Here is a 17584-nt window from a genome sequence, read left to right as displayed (position 1 = left end):
CACTAACATAAGCTTTTATTATCTTGAACCACTAAACATAAGCTTTTATTATCTTAATCATTGTCTTAACTAAGTCTATTTACCAGATCTTTCATGAAATTATGTGCAGTGACAAATGATTGTGCTAGCTATTATAAAAGATAGGGGTGGCTATTGTGTTGGGGATTGGGTTATCACATGCCTGAAAGAATGCATTTCAATACCTAAATTGTCAAACTCCGCATGGGCCTTCACACTGGTATAGTTCCCAACTCCTGCGTCTTGCACCAGATAGAACTGAATACCGTCGCCATATTCAACGACTAGTGAGAAGAGAAGAAGCCCCAATACAGCCACAAAGGCCGGATGGGATATAAGTCAAGTAAGTCTAGTGCTAAAAGAAACATGTCAAATGAAAATAAAAAAATTGCATATTGATGAATATGAAACAGATTTTCTAGCAGAGATTACATCAGGTTAATTTGATTTTTGGGCTCAGCTCATCATTTTTATGTCAGAATAGTTAACTTCTGGTAGCATGAAAAGAGATGACAACGATGAGAAGGGTAAATCACATATTGATGATTATGAAATTTTTCTAGTACATTATGCATCGAATTTGCTTTCATTTTCGGGGTCAGCTCTTCATTTTACATTGGGATGATTCTTTATATACAGAAAAACAAACATTTACCGACAGTTCATTTTTTTTGTATAAAAAACTTAAAAAATTGACAGGAAAAGCAAAAAAAAAAACTGGTTTTGCGTCAACCTAGAGTTTGCAGCTTTGGATATGTTGTTCAGCTTTTTTTTTCTCTACAACATGGTGTAAAAATTGTTCCTGTTTTAATTTGTTTGCGGTCAAACTCTAGTTTGCCTGTACTAATACTAATGTAATAATTTTTGTCGAAATTTAGTTATGAAATTAGAAACTGCTATCCAATTGAATTTTTGACCGGTATGGTGGTCATATTTGCAGATGTATAATTCCTCCAAACATTGGGTAGACTTGTTAGGATAGAATGCCATGCATACCCGTGATAATTATGTGGGGGTGAAGCCCCCCTCCCCCCAAAAAATATTATGTTAACGAAAAAATGCCACATTTATAGTTACACCCTTGGGTAAAAAAAAAATAGTTTAAAAAGTATTTTTGCTGTCACTAAATTATGTAAATGCGACATTTACCCGTGTGTTTTGGGCGCAAAAATATGTGTGGGTAAGGATATTGGTTCTGGCTCTGTGTCAAGACTTGCGCTTTGATTGAAATATTTCTCTCAACTCTGGCTAAACAAGCATTGACTAAACTCTAGTTAAGTTAAACAAGCTAACAAGCTAAACAAGCATTGACTAAACTCTAGTTAAGTCAGAAATCATGCTTTAGGGTATCAATGTTCTCTAGCACAAAACAATATTTGGTAAATTTGCAGTTTACAACATAATTTGGCTAGGATGAAGGGGAACATGTCACTTGATGTTCTTAGGGTCTTTTTTAATCCAACAATCACTCATAACTTTGCCAAATTTGCCTTTGATTGTCAATTTTGAGATAGCAGATCAATTTATGACCATTGAAACATACACATTGATCTTCCCAGTTGTAAAAAACATAAATTTGCACTGCGGAGCATTTGTACCTGAACAGTAATGTAGTCTGTTTTGGATAGAATTGAATTTATCAAGTATTTTGGGCAATCGGTTGCATCAAGACTGGGCTGGGTAATTGTAGACAGAGAAAACCAATCCAATTTCCATTCAAATGATCCCTAACCCAATTTAAAAAACCACTAGTCTGATGCAATCACTTATGGGGAAACAAAAGAAAAAAACAAATAAAAAAAACATGCATCCATAATCTTCCTTCTGGGAAAAAAAAATAAAAGAGAAGCTTGAAATGTCTATCTTAGGGCTTTCCGATATGCTGAATCTGAGGGTGTGATTTTCATTAATATTACTTTACTTCATATGGGTCTTTGTTCTTCTTTAAAAATCAGTCAAATTTTCTCAAACTTATAGCTTTTTCATCTATTCATCTGTTAAACTTGATGAATTTTATATGCCCTATATATTTTTTAAATCAGCATTTAAAGGCAAATTCTTATGTATTAGTTTCTACTGAAAATTCTGTTTTAGTGTTTTAAAAGTTTCTAACTCCTTACTTATAGTTTTCTACTAAGAACTGCTTGATGTAAAATAATGTTTACATAGCATCAACCTAGAGTTCTTATGCTAATTCAAACTACCTTCTATTACAAGAGTAAGCTGGTTACTGAACTATTGTTGGCTTTCTGCCCTCAAAACTTGCTAAAAAATCTCTACTTGCCATAAATCCACTCTCAGAGCATATCATTACCGCCCATTTTAAAGGATCCATTGCTAACATTTCCAGCATCCAAGTTTATGCCCCCAACTCTTCCCGGAGTGACCAAGATGCAGAAGACTTCTACGCCCAGCTCCACCACACCATAGACCAGGTTCCCAAGAAGGACGTTCTGTTCGTCATTGGGGACTTTAATGCTATCGTCGGACAATCAAATGCAGGTTTCAAAGAAGTAATTTGCATGTTCGGACATGGGCGACAAAACTTTAGGGGGGAAATGCTCATAGATTTCTGTCGTGATAACGAGCTTTTCATTACCAACACAATGTTTCAACATAGAGAACGCAGAAAGGTCACATGGAGATCCCCAGACGGCCAAACCTCAAATATGATTGACCTCAAACTGGTCTGCAAGCGTTGGAAGTCGTCAGTGCTGAAAACAATATCTTTGGCGGGTGGGGATATTGACTCAGACCATGTTCTAGTCATGTCAGAACTCCGTATGTGCCTCTGAAAAACCCCAACCACCCAAGAAAAGCTACCCTCATTGGGAAAGAATCACAGTTTGGTTACTACACAATCTTTTTAATCACTAAAAAAAACATTAAAAATCCAATTTCCATTCAAATGAGCCCTAACCCAATTTCAAAAACCACTAGTCTGATGCAATAACTTATGGAGAAACAAAAGAAAAACACAAATAAGAAAAACATGCATCCATAATCTTCCCTCTGGGAGAAAAAAAAATAAAAGAGAGGCTTGAAATGTCTATCTTAGGGCTTTCCAATATGCTGAATCTGAGGGTGTGATTTTCATTAATATTACTTGACTTCATATGGGTCTTTGTTCTTCTCTGAAAATCAGTCAAATTTTCTCAAACTTATAGTTTTTTCATTTATTCATCTGTTAAACTTGATGAATTTTATATGCCCTATATATTTTTTTGATCAGAATTTAAAGGCAAATTCTTATGTATTAGTTTCTATTGAAAATTATTTTTTAGTGTTTCAAAAGTTTCTAACTCCTTACTTATAGTTTTCTACTAAGAACTGCTTAATGTAGAATAATATTTAGCCTACATAGCATCAACCTAGAGTTCTTATGCTAATTCAAACTACCTTCTATTACAAGAGTAAGCTGGTTACTGAACTATTTTACTTTTGAAATATTAAGGATTGCAGGAACTGAAATTTCTGGCTTCTTACTTTATTGTGAGTTAAACTTGTTCATTATCAAAACAAGTCGAAATCTCTTCTGAAATGGCCAAGAATGATATACCATCTACTTCTCAAGTGCAATCAGAGCTATTCATAGGGTTAGTTATGCCTAGGGAAAATATGATTACCTTACACCTCTCCTGACTCAAATATAAGTAAAGACAGTCAAGCTAAAGTGAAAAATTTGATCAAAACAGGCAACCCCTCCTTGCCACCTAAACAGTCAACATAGTCCCTTGCCACTCAAGGCAGAGGTCCTGGTTGCCCTGTTCCCTCTGAGCAGCTCTGAGTGTAATTTGTTATGTTATGGCAAGACAGTAATTGATGCTATTTGTCAAAGTAATTTGTATTTCTAATATAAAAAAAAACACATAAAAAGGTATATTCTACTATTATATCATAACTGTGAGGTAGATTTATATAAAAAAAAAATGAATTATCAGTTTTTCACACTAATGTAAGACGTATATGGCTGTGTAAGTTTGCACTTGACCAATTTAATAAATTAGTTTTCATTTTAGGTGTCCTTGGTACTTTAAAGTTCAATGTCTTATGTATCAGTTTTTGATATCCTTTCCTTAACTTACTTGCCATAGCCACACTAGCCGACTTCTGGGAGAAGTCCAACCATTCCAATGGTATGCAGATGCAGTGAACTATTGTTGATAAACTTTCAACTTCTGAACAAGACATCTTGAACAACCCTATGATATTATTCCAAGCGGCTCAAATTTACTAATTGATATCCAGCTGAATAATGATTTTAAGACTATTTAAAGAAATGAAATTGGTCTCCTACTATCAAGGCTATGTCCAACGGGGCGGGAGGTTCAACCCAACACCCAAAAATAAAGTTTGTCCGACTCGTAAAACGTAGCAAATCTGAATATAAACAAGCTTTTGATGCTTTTTTACAAGCTTTTTTTTTTATGGAAGTTTTATATTCTTTTCGTATCCAGAATTTTTTTTATATCCCCCCCCCCCCTCAAAAAAAAATTCTGGATACAAAAGAATATAAAACTTCCATAACATTCCTACTAAGTGTGTCCAGAACTAACACATAACCCTCAACATCTCTAGTGTAAATAAGCAAGTCTTTAATGCAAAAAAAATTGACAAGATGCGGACAATTTCAAATTGCTGTTCAACTAAGGATGCCCAAAACAAACATATAACCTTCATTGTCTCTAGTGTACAGAAGCAAGTCTTTAATGCCAAAAATATTGTCAGTATGAGCCAAATTTCAAATTTCTGTTCAAAAACAAAATTAACCTAAGACTATTAAACTATATGAGGGGGTTCTCCCCTTAGTCAATACCACGCTCTTTACGTTAAAAGTTAAAACAAAAATTAATTCACAAACCCCTGAATCACAAAGGCCGTTTAATTAGAATAGATAGCTTTTTTTAAAGCATTAAAAAACTGTAGCGTAAAGAGCGAGGTATTGACTTTGGGGAGAACCCCCTCATATATGATATAATTTCTGTTCGTTTTAAGTTCTAATGTTGCTTCTTACTTTCAGTAGAAAAAACTTGTTTTTTTAATTTAATTTCTGATCGTTTTTTAAATAATGCTTGGAAATCCGGCGCCCCCTTCATGGAAATGTCCCTTACCCCAAAGAAACATCCTCCACAGAAAGATTCTCCCAAGTAACCCCCTCCTCCAGGCCCCCCCCCCTCCAGAAAAAATCCTTCCTGAAAATGTATGTATACTTCCCAATAACCAATAAAGAATGCTGGCAATTCCGGTGCCCCCTTCATGGCAATTTCCCTTCCCCCATGAAAACTTCCTTCATGAACAGATCCTCCAACATAACCCCGACCCCCCCCCTCCACTACCAGAAAAAAACCCTCCTGAAAACTTCTGTATATTTCCCAATAACCAATACTATATGTTAACATTGGGTAAAGTTCATAACTTTTAGCCCTTCCCCCGGGAACTTTGGGGGATTAAGTCATCCTAAAGGACATAGTTATCATATTTTCAACCAGGCTGAACAAAATAGCTATCTCAAAATTTTGATCGGGTGACTTTGGGGTAAAATGAGCGTGGGAGGGGGCCTAGTAGCCCTCCATTTTTGTGGTTACTTAAAAAGGGCACTAGAACTTTTAATTTCCGTTCCAAAGAGCCCTCCCACGATATTCTAGGACCACTGGGTTGATACGATGACCCCAGGGGAAAAAAAAACAAAAAAAACAAATAGACACGCATCCGTGATCTTTCTTCTGGCAAAAAATGCAAAATTCCACTTTTTGTAGATAGTAGCTTGAAACCTCTACAGTAGGGTTTTCTGATACACTGAATATGATGGTGTAATTTTCATTAAGGTTCTATAACTTTTAGGGGGTCTTTCCCCCCTTTTTTGAAAATCAGCCAAATTTTCTCAGGCACGTAGCTTTTGATGAGTAGCACCAAACTTGATCAAAGTTATATATTTGAAATCAGCATTGAAATCTGATTCTTTTGATGCATCTATTGGTATCAAAAACCCTTTTCTAGAGTTTCTGTTACCATTGAGCCGGGTCGCTCCTTACTTACAGTTCGTTACCACGAACTGTTTGATTAAGATTACCTCTATGTTGTTTTGTTTTGTTCTTTTTTCTTCTGAAAAGCACTGTTAATTTTATGAATAACAATGCTACATGGGTTGAGGGGCATAAGCCAAAGATTTTCGTTTTTTTTCTTTTATTTTTTTTTTATTGATGAAACCACATAGTTTGGCAGTGCTTATAGCATTCGATTTGCTGCTATGCCGACTGGTGATATGAAGCCGCATTCGATTTGCTGTAGTCACGCTTCACGTTTCGCCATGTGGTCCAAAATTATGAACCTGTTTGGCGGTCATATTATCAGTAGTTCTTCAGGCTAAATGGGAGCAAGTCGCAGAAAAAATGCAAATAAGCCCACAACGGAGAAGGACGTAACTGAAACTACAGCAAATCGAACGCGCCTTTAGCTTATTTGCGATCTGTTATGATATCGAATCATTCATTCAAGGACTACTGGAAAGGCTTTTTGCGATTTGGGTTTCTATTGCATTAACCCCAAAGTTTTTATTATTGTCTTTACGGGTAGATAAGGATCAACGCATGTATAATCATCCGAAAAACGCTCTCTTTGGCTTTGCTGAAATTTCCTTTTTTTTCTGAAATTCAATATACTTTAATAAACTGTCAAAACATGGAGGAGTTCTAGCACTATTTTTCCTGAACTGCTGTGCCGAAAGCGGAAACTGCCACGCACTTTGGACTTATCATACTAAAGCGAAGCAACAGTTTAAATATTGAAAATGAGTTCAATAGTGCTTCAAAGTACAAGAGGGGCTTTTAACCTTTGGGTATATCTTTCAGGTGCCTGACTCAGCACCCGAACAATCCATTGCCGTCGCTTTGGGTCGTTCGAAGGACGTGGTGGTCGGTCAGACCGAGCTAGTAGAAAACGAGACGACTCAAAGAGACAGTGAGCCTGTCACTGCTCAAGAGGCACACTCTGGACGAGATACGACTCGAGATGAAGAGCACCATTGTTCAAGTGGTCCTACTGATATTTCTTCATCCTCCCACGACCATCCATGTCAACCAGAGCTGCTACGGTACCCTGCACAGGTCTCAGCAAACGGCAAGCTAAGACGGTCATTTAATATTTCGTATTATGGAAAGCATCCTTGGCTTGAGTACTCAGTTAAGGAAAATTCGGTTTTGTGTTTCTACTGCAGACACTTTGGCGGCACGTCAACCCTTTGCGGACAGAGATACGGGGTGAGGCCTTTCATCGAGGCGGCGTTAGAAGATGGAAAGACATCTCAAGCGTTCTAGAAGAGCATGTGAAAAGTGACCGCCACAGGGACAGTGTAGTTTCGTGGACGAAGTTCAAAGCTATACAAGCCAAGGAGATGCAACCCATCGCATCTTTTTTGTCAACAGACAGGAATACGGAGATGAATGAAAACAGGGAATACGTAAAGGCTTTACTGAAGGTAACGGCCCTACTGGGGCGACTGGGTACAGCCTTTCGCGGCCACAATGAGACTGAATCTTCGGCAATCAAAGGACATTTCGTCGAAACTCGCAATCTTCTCGCCGAGTATTCTCCCACGCTTTTCAACAAGCTACAAAGACGATACGGCCACTATACGTCCCACGAATACCAAAACGATGTAATTTCAGCTATTGGATCTAGGCTTCGGTCTAAAATAGTGCAAGAAGTTAAGCGTGCAAAATACTTTGCTGTTCTTGTCGACGAGACAAAAGATAATTCGAAGAAAGAACAGTTCGCCATTCTTCTGAGGTACTTCGACGAGGGAAAAGTACGAGAAAGACCAATAGGATGCTACCACATGAAAAGCCTGGATGTTGAGAGTTTAGCCAGCTTCATTCACGACACAGTGGCGAAACTTGGTCTCGACTGGAAACTATTGTGTTGCTCAGTGCTACGACGGAGCAAGCGTGATGAGCGGGCCCTTCTCTGGTGTTCAAGCGCGACTGAGAGCGAAAGTGCCACAAGCCATATACATTCATTGCCATGCACATAGACTAAATTTGGTCATTGCAAACTGCGTTGAAGGTGTTGGGACTGTTGGCTCAATTTTTTTCGTTAGTCCAAAATCTGTACACGTTCATTTCCAACAGCAACACCAGACATCAGCTTTTTGTCGAATCCCAAAAGGCTACTAAACTGCCAGTCCTGGAATTAGAAAGGAGTGCTGTGACAAGATGGTCATACTGGTATCGATCAATATCGAAGATAAGACTCCGATATGAATGGATTCTGGCTGTACTGTCTGCAGTCAGTGAGGGAGCAGATAGTGAAGCTCGAGCAGAAGCAGCTGGGCTCCAGAGAAAAATGGAATCTTTCACAGTTATATTCCAGTTGCTCTATAAGGAAGCAATTCTGAGGACGACAAACTCCTTTTCTGAGCAGCTTCAGGCAGTTGATCTGGTAATATTTAGGTCCCGCACCTAGATTCAAGCAACAAGGAAGGAAATAGCTGAACTGCGCTCTGACACTTCATTTACATCGCTTTTGGAGAAGGCAAAAGAGTTTGCTGAAGGTCTTAAAATTGAACTACCCGACGTGAATGGACCCGCTACTGGATCTTCCTCTGCGGGTCAGAAGGAATGACCTAGAAGAACCCAAAAAATTATCAAACACCTGAAAAAATTCATGACCACTTCGACGTTATGATAAAAACTTTGTTGAATCAGACAATAGAGCTCCAACTCTAGCGGAAGAACTGAAAAGAGAATACCTGGAGACTGTAGATCGTCTGATTGCAGAATTCGACAGACGGTTTACAGATAACCTTCCAGTGCTCAGTACACTCGAAGCGCTGGACCCCAGCTCTACTAAGTTCATGGATGCAGGGCTCCTCAAGCAATTCTCTGAACTTTATTCTGAAATGGACATTGACCAGGTTCTGCTTGAAGCCCAAGCTGGTATTGCCAAGCGGTTTTTGCTCGAAGAGGAGGCAAAACCGAAGAACTTCATGGACGTCATCGATAATATTGAGACACTTCTAGTGGTCTATTCGGAAATTATCAAAGTTCTTCTTATTGCTACCACACTTTTTGTCACGACAGCCAGCAATGAACGCTTGTTTTCTGGGCTGGAAATGGTGAAGAACTATCTGCGCTCGACCACAGGACACGATCGTCTTAGTCACCTGCTTTTGATCTTTGCAGAGAAGGATTTATTTAAAAACTTGGATTTCGACCAGCTTGTTGACGACTTTGTGAAGATGAAACCACGACGGTTCCCCTTGTTACCTTGAGTGTTCACTGATCTATTTCAAAGTTTTGTTGTATTTTTTGATTTTGGAAATATACTTGATCAAGCAAAGTTTTGCATCGTCATAGCCGGAGCGTGACTCCGACTTGGACTAAAGTAATTACTGTATGCAGCGAGCTGAAGAATTCGGCTACAGAATATACTTTAGTCAAAGCGTGAGTTCCTACAGAGGTTCAGCTTTCGTCAAGTTACAAGTTCGGAAAAGTGGATGATTCCCAAACGGTTGTTTTTTTTAACATCGCACATACCGTTTCCGCTTTCTTCAGATATATGGTCTTTTCCGAACCTATGGCATAAGAGCGAAAGAAGGAGAGGCAAAGCAATTTAGACAATTTCCTTAATTTTTACGGTAACTCCCACGGAAGGCAGTTTTTTTTCGGATAAAGCTAGAGGCAATTTTTTTTTTTTTATACAAGCCTGCTTCGGGGCCAATGTCGATTGCTTTCCCACCCTAAGATTTGGCTGAAATGGCGCCTCTGATTGTTTAGTCTGATTTCGACAACAAATTCGTATAGAAAACCCTATTACATATTTCTGGCATTAAAATGATGTTCTATAGTCTATTTATATAATGTTATTTTGATAATGATGATGATGACGAAGAATAGCATGGAATGATTGTTACAAAAAAAAATGATTTCTAAGACATGCCGTTTCGAACATTACTATTTTAGTAACATTATTGTGGATCAATTTATTTACTTTTAAATTTACTATTTTCATGTCAGGAAACTTTATTGGAACAGTTCCTGTCTCTTCCTATCGATAAAATTGCATGTTGATGAATATGAAACGGGTTTTCTAGTAGACATTACTTCAGGTTAATTAAATTTTTGGGCTCAGCTCATCATTTTATGTTAGAATAGCTGCCTCCTGATAGTATGGTGAAAAAGAGGTCACAACAATGAGAAGAGCAAAATCACATATTGATGATTATTAAACTTTTTTCTAGTACATTATAGTTCAAGTTTTATTTCATTTTCGGGCTCAGCTCTTCATTTTACATCGGGATGATACTTCATATACAGAAAAACGAACAATTACCGACAGTTTATTTTCTTTAGAAAAAAAATGAAAAAAATTGACACTAAAAGCAAAAAAAGAACTAGTTTTGCGTCGACCTAGAATGTGCAACTTTGGATATGTTGTTAAGCTTTCTTCTCTCTACAATATGGTAAAAATCATTTCTGTTGCAATTTGTTTGGGGTCGACCCATATTTTTGGATAGTTTTCTTGTATTATATTGGGCAGCACGCCGTGCATCACAACAGGTTTTCACATGCGTTAAATACTTCTTAATACCTTTTCATTTCTACAAAAGCTTTGTGCTTTTGCCGGCTTTGACATGACAATCTGCATCTTTTCCTTTTTTGGAAAGAAAACACTTTCCTTTCTCGCTTATACGACACGGAGTGCTCGTACTGAAACCAAATGATGATTCTCTGGGATGAAAGGGTGTATAAACTGTTATTTTTTATTTTGTTTTAGCAGTGTCTCTGCTGAAAGATAGGTATCTCTTTTTTTTGAAGATTTGAGCAAATCTCGGAACGCAGGTATAAAATGTATTATCCAGCATCCTTGGGACATGCTTTTTCAAATTCTGTAATTTTTGTATTTCAGTAAGACCGTTATAGCAATATATCAAATGTACTATTCAGATTACTATACAGTTAATTTTCAAAACTATTATATAGGTAAATGATACTCTTCAGCAGGCAATGTATCATATCATTAGTGCTAATAACAATAATATAATAAAATAGTTTACAGAACTAATATAAAATTGTCTTTGTACATTATTTAAAAAATAGTGATATCTAGAGTCATATCACCGTTATTAAGCGAGCTTTATTTTGAGAAACTACAGCCATAATAACAATAATTTGTTTCTATCCCCTTTTACAAAGAAATAAAGAGTGCTATTACACAGGAGTGTGAATTCTATGTAGCTGTGAATTTTCAAACCTTAGCAAATCTTACTGACGTAAACAATTCTCAACTGGAAAAGTTAGGAATAAGCTGATAGGAAATTAATGAATTATAAAAATATTATTCATTAATTAAATAAATAGAAATAACATTTATCTGATAAATACTTAAGGCCCCTGGCCCGAACAAGAATCTTAAGAATTAATTTTAAATGAAATCGACCGCTACCATTGGGATATTATTGGATTATCTGAGACCCAACTTCCTTTGAATGGAATAGAAACCATAAACGGGAATACCCTCATTACCTCAGAACAAAGCGACGGTGTTCACCGTCAAGGTGTTGGCTTTCTGCCCTCAAAACTTGCTAAAAAATCTCTACTTGCCATAAATCCACTTTCACAGTGTATCATTACCACCCATTTTAAAGGATCCATCGCTAACATTTCCATCATCCAAGTTTATGACTCTTCCCGGACTGACCAAGATGCAGAGGACTTCTACGCCCAGCTCCACCACACCATAGACCAGGTTCCCAAGAAGGATGTTCTGTTCGTCATTGGCGACTTTAACGCTATCGTCGGACAATCAAATGCAGGTTTCGAAGAAGCAATTTGCAAGTTCGGACATGGGCGACAAGAATTTAGGGGGGAAATGCTCATAGATTTCTGTCGTGATAACGAGATTTTCATTACCAACACAATGTTTCAGCATAGAGAACGCAGAAAGGTCACATGGAGATCCCCAGACGGCCGAACCTCAAATATGATTGACCTCAAACTGGTCCGCAAGCGTTGGAAGTCGTCAGTGCTGAAAACAGTATCTTTGGCGGGTGGGGATATTGACTCAGACCATGTTCTAGTCATGTCAGAACTCCGTATGTGCCTCTGAAAACCCCAACCACCCAAGAAAAGCTACCCAAAATACTGTGTCGATCTCCTAAAAAACATCGGAACAAGAAACAAATATAAAACCGCTCTATCGAATAAGCTGTCAAGCATCCAAATCACGGGAGTTCCAACCACTGAGGAAGTCGACCATCTGGTTGATGAAAGCACCTCAACCATCGGAGAAACGGCTAATGAAATCTTAGGAGTACAGTCCCCCTCTGATAAACCTTGTATCACACCCGAAATAGTCGATATCTTTGCTGAAAAATGTATTCACACCAACAAACAAGACCCACAAAGCCAGGATGAATACAAGAGGTTAAAACGTCTAGTAGAGAAAATAATACGGCAGGCTAAGCGCCAATACGTCAACGACAAATGCCATAAATGCGAAGACACCTTAAAAAAAATGACAGCCACTACATGTACAAAAAAGTACGGGAGCTGTCAAAAAAGAAACCGGCGGCATCAACAATCCTGTTAGATAAACATGGACAACTTATCACAGATTCTGAAGAGAGGCAGGACACGCTAGAAGGAACACTTTTGCCAGAAACTGAACCCCACAATAACCCCTGACCCATCTATCCTACTGTCTTTTCAACTACTGGAGAACCCAGTAGATCCAAGTCCACCACCATTACGAGAAGAGGTAGTTGCAGCTATACAATCCCTGAAAACAAATAAAGCTCCTTGCCCAGATGGCATACAGTCAGAGCTACTTAAGTCGGGCCCAGAAGAACTGTTAGACATCTATCATAAAGTCACAGTAGGCATCTGGGAAACAGGCCTCTACCCCAGATCTTGGGTGCAAGTCATGATCGTCCCCCTTTACAAATAGGGTGAAAAAGGCGACTGTAATAACTACAGACCAATTAGCATGACAAGCCAACCGACCAAGATCCTCACGAAAATCCTACTTGACCGACTAAAATCCCTGACAGACCTCACTTTAGAGGAATATCAGGCCGGCTTCCAAAGAGATCAATCTACTATAGATCATATATTTTCCACTGGGCAACTAATGGAGAAAAATATAGAAATTGCGAAAGAACTGCTCTTACTTTTTATTGACTTTAAACAGGCCTTCGATTTGATATGGTACAACGGGCTTTTGCAGATACTTCTGCATTATGGAGTCCTCAAAAACATGATAACGTTGATCAAAGATATGTATTTGAACTTCTGTAGCAAGGTTCAGATGCCTGAGGCATTGACAGAAGAGTTCCAGACGACAGCAGGTGTTCTTCAGGGTTGCCTCCTATCCCCTCATCTATTTAATTTGTTTCTAAATGCAGATTTATCACTTGCTAAAACCACAGACGGTGCATCCATTGGAGGTAAACTTGTCGACAAATTAGCGTACGCAGACGACATCGTGAAAATTAACAGTCATGAACATCCCCAAACAGACACAAACGAGATAGTGTCAGCAACCGAAGCCCTTGGGGTGGCTGTCAACACAACAAAAAGGAAAGTCATGCGGGTATCCAGAGACTCTGCACCCAGAGCTGTACAGCTAACCATAAAAGGAGAGCAAATTGAAAATGCAGAATCTTTTGTCTACCTCCGCAGTCTTTTAACCTCTAACAACGATTTCTCAAAATCGATTGGGTGTAGACTCGGCCTTGCAAACAGCAGCTTCAAGAGCCTATTATCAATTTGGAAAAGTAAATTACTATCAAAATCATTGAAGGTCCGGCTCTTTAACTCTCTCATAATCTCCATTGCTATGTATGCAAGTGAAACATGGTCAATTAAACCTGATGACGAAAGGCAAATCTCCGCATTTGAAACAAAATGTCTCCGTCGCATAGCAGGGATCATCTACATCAACCGAGTATCCAATGAAACCCTCCATAAACTCATACACTCCTCATGCACTATCATGGACCGAATTAGAAGTCAGCAACTCCGCTGGCTTGGTCATATCCAAAGAATGTCATTAATTCAACTCCCCAAAATCATGTTTGAAGGAGGGGTATATGGCACACGACCTCGTGGCCGGCCTCACAAGAGACGGTACGACAACTTCAATGGCCAGAACCTCCCCCAACTCCTGCGTCTAGCACCAGATAGAACCGAATACCGTCGCCATATTCAACGACTAGTGAGAAGAGAAGAAGCCCCAATACAGCCACAATGGCCGGATGGGATATAAGTCAAGTAAGTCTAGTGCTAAAAGAAACATGTCAAATGAAAATAAAAAAATTGCATATTGATGAATATGAAACAGATTTTCTAGCAGAGATTACATCAAGTTAATTTGATTTTTGGGCTCAGCTCATCATTTTTATGTCAGAATAGTTAACTTCTGGTAGCATGAAAAGAGATGACAACGATGAGAAGGGTAAATCACATATTGATGATTATGAAATTTTCTAGTACATTATGCATCGAATTTGCTTTCATTTTCGGGGTCAGCTCTTCATTTTACATTGGGATGATTCTTTATATACAGAAAAACGAACATTTACCGACAGTTCATTTTTTTTGTAGAAAAAACTTAAAAAATTGACAGGAAAAGCAAAAAAAAAAAAACTGGTTTTGCGTCGACCTAGAGTTTGCAGCTTTGGATATGTTGTTCAGCTTTTTTTTCTCTACAACATGGTGTAAAAATTGTTCCTGTTTTAATTTGTTTGCGGTCAAACTCTAGTTTGCCTGTACTAATACTAATGTAATAATTTTTGTCGAAATTTAGTTAGGAAATTAGAAACTGCTATCCAATTGAATTTTGACCGGAAATGGTGGTCATATTTGCAGATGTATAATTCCTCCAAACATTGGGTAGACTTGTTAGGATAGAATGCCAGGCATACCCGTGATAATTATGTGGGGGTGAAGCCCCCCTCCCCACAAAAAATATTATGTTAACGAAAAAATGCCACATTTATAGTTACACCCTTGGGTAAAAAAAAAATAGTTTAAAAAGTATTTTATCTGTCACTAAATTATGTAAATGCGACATTTACCCGTGTGTTTTGGGCGCAAAAATATGTGTGGGTAGGGAAATTGGTTCTGGCTCTGTGTCAAGACTTGCGCTTTGCGAGAAATAATATTTTTGTCAAGGCTATGAGAGGCACTAATTCGCTTGAGGCGAAGCTGATGAAACGAAACATTTTCAACAGTTTTTGTATTTGGGTTTTACATTTTTTAAGAGTGATTATATTCGTCAAGTAGACAAGGATTTTATTTTTCTCCTTGTTGGTTTTCCCTTTATCGTAGCAAATTTCGTCCTTTACAACAAGCATAAGTTTGTTATTTGCTTTTTGGTAACGTACGAGCACCGTGTACAAACATAAAGATCCAATTGTCTAATTTGAAAGATGTACCATTTGGATTTGCTACTTTCTAAAGTTTTCTATTCGATCTGTTTAACTCTCTTTTTTCTCTTAGCAAAAATATTTTGATTCCGGGGATTACAACATGGCTCGTCAAAGAGGCCCCACCACAACTGCCCCCAAATTTCAGCCAGCTCTTAAGCAACCAACTTGTGACACAATACCTACTCCAGAGTCGATACCACCAAGAAAAACTTCCATTCTTACAAGCAAAAGATCCACACCACCCATCACAAACAATGAATAAGATAACGCTAAAGCGTGACTTAAATCTGTTTTGTATAATTGTGATGACTTGAATTTTTGAAATTTTAGAGGTATGGCAACTGTGTAGAGGCACAATTGAGAGCGAATATTTATCCTAGTTACCCTTATTTATTGAATTAGTCTTAGAATTAGAAAAGATAGAAGACCAATTTGCAATGTGCATCATAGAGAGCAGTGCTTCTAATTGTTTGCCTTCGGAGCTATTTTTCCTTCACAAATTAAGTATTTGAATCTTGAAAAGATATCGTGTGAAGGTCTTATAAAAAATGAGCAGTAAGAGTATTACATATCCTTGCAAAAGTTATTCTAAGCATTATATTGTCGCTTTCCAAGTTGATTTTTGTTCCTTATATTTTAATTTGTTTCTTTTTAACTTCAAATCCTGTTACCATTAACGCTGAAATCAATAATGGACCAATCTCTATATGTGGGAGGTAAAAATCCTTTTGTGACGGTAGCTTGCCAAAAAAGCTTTGATTTCAAAAAATGTGAAATCGAATTTTAGAGCCCGGTAATGAGAAAAGTAGGCAATGGGCATGGTCATTCCTCATAAATTAAATACACTTTTGGTATCAGCCGAGCATCTACAATACAGTTTTTAAGATCAGCAGTTATATAAGCTATTAGTTAGTAATTGGAGTCAACTCTATTCTGACCTTTTCTGGAATTTTCTTTTATGTTGCAACTCCATCCGACAGACTGTTGAATATCCTTTAATTCAGTATATGCAACTTCTTTTTTTTTATGGAAAAGAATCCAAACCATCAAAATATAAAATAACGTAGTACAAATACTTTGCTCTCTTTTGTATTACAGCTTTGCGACCAGAAGTGTGTTCTTTGAGGTTTTATCTGTTCTACAGTCTAACAATTTTGAGACCCCTAACTTGGCGTAAAAATCATGACGATTAATATAAGTAATTACTAAGAATAGTGTATGCTACCGTCATGAATTATGATTAAAAATGAATGATTTGGTTTGCTCTGGAGTAGTACATCTTTTAGCCTCAGAGTTGATATGCAAATACTTATAAATACATACTTAACATGCTGATTTAAACAGAAAAAGTAAATTGTAGAGCATATCAAACATAATGCCAAGCTTTTATAGTTCTGGAAAGAACTGGGAGTTGTCACTTTAAACAGATCCTAAAGTTTTTTTTTTGTTCGTTTTTTTAATCCTGCTGTACCCTAGAAATTGTACTGTGGAGCTTGGTGCCTAATATTAAAATTATATAGTCAACTATTTAAAAAGAGTTATAAAAATGATTATTGTAAAATTTCCTCTGAGCTATTTAAAAAGTGCTGCTCCGACTTCCCGAGTAGGACAATAACCTGTCAAAAATAAACTGAATAGCCCAGAAGTTTATGCTCGTTTGCTTTGCCCCCTGAGTGAAGCATGGAGGCAGGTGCTTCTGTCTCTGCAAGTATTGGCTTTGAAAATCTGAAGGTTGAAACTCCACAGGAATTTCAACTTCTTTCAACTGTCTTCAATTCCCAGGAATTACAAACTTCGGTGATCAGGATTATTATTCAAGATACTAGGACTGAACAAATCTGGTTTCCTTTTCATGTTAAATCTTAGGAGCTTGTAATATTTAATAGTATGGTCAGTTTTTTTTTATATTATGTATATATGACTATATTAATAAAAATGTAGCTTCATATGTCTGTTTTTTCATGTTTACCCACTAATCTTGTCATGTAGCTTTCCAGTAGAAAGTAAGCCTTTTCTGTGTAAAAAATAATTAATTTAAATTCTTGAATTAAAAAGAGACAAGTAGATCTATGTCATCTCCAACCACAGCAGTTAGAGCTGCTTCTGAGTGCAGCAAAGATGTGTGTATGACAATAA

General features: G+C 37.5%; 1 protein-coding gene across 1 annotated transcript; it reads left to right on the top strand.

Moving 5' to 3' along the window:
- Nucleotides 1-14173: 14173 nt before the first annotated feature.
- Nucleotides 14174-17358, top strand: LOC148942803 (alpha-endosulfine-like). The gene is made up of 2 exons (XM_089102054.1): nt 14174-14288; nt 15519-17358. The coding sequence occupies exons 1-2, from the start codon at nt 14265-14267 to the stop codon at nt 15708-15710; spliced, it is 216 nt and encodes a 71-aa protein (XP_088958180.1). The 5' UTR covers nt 14174-14264; the 3' UTR covers nt 15711-17358.
- The last annotated feature ends 226 nt before the right edge of the window (nt 17359-17584 follow it).

Source organism: Artemia sp. Qi Xiang Cuo, chromosome 16 (assembly GCF_049724085.1).
Source record: "Artemia sp. Qi Xiang Cuo chromosome 16, ASM4972408v1, whole genome shotgun sequence".
Taxonomy (NCBI): domain Eukaryota; kingdom Metazoa; phylum Arthropoda; class Branchiopoda; order Anostraca; family Artemiidae; genus Artemia; species Artemia sp. Qi Xiang Cuo.
This window is presented reverse-complemented; position numbering and strand designations above follow the sequence as displayed.

Coding starts and splice junctions, on each gene's coding strand:
- LOC148942803 (XM_089102054.1), top strand. CDS start 14,265: ATGGCCGGATGGGATATAAGTCAA. Junction 14,289..15,518: donor CCGGATGGGATATAAGTCAA/GTAAGTCTAGTG, acceptor TTTTTCTCTTAG/CAAAAATATTTTGATTCCGG.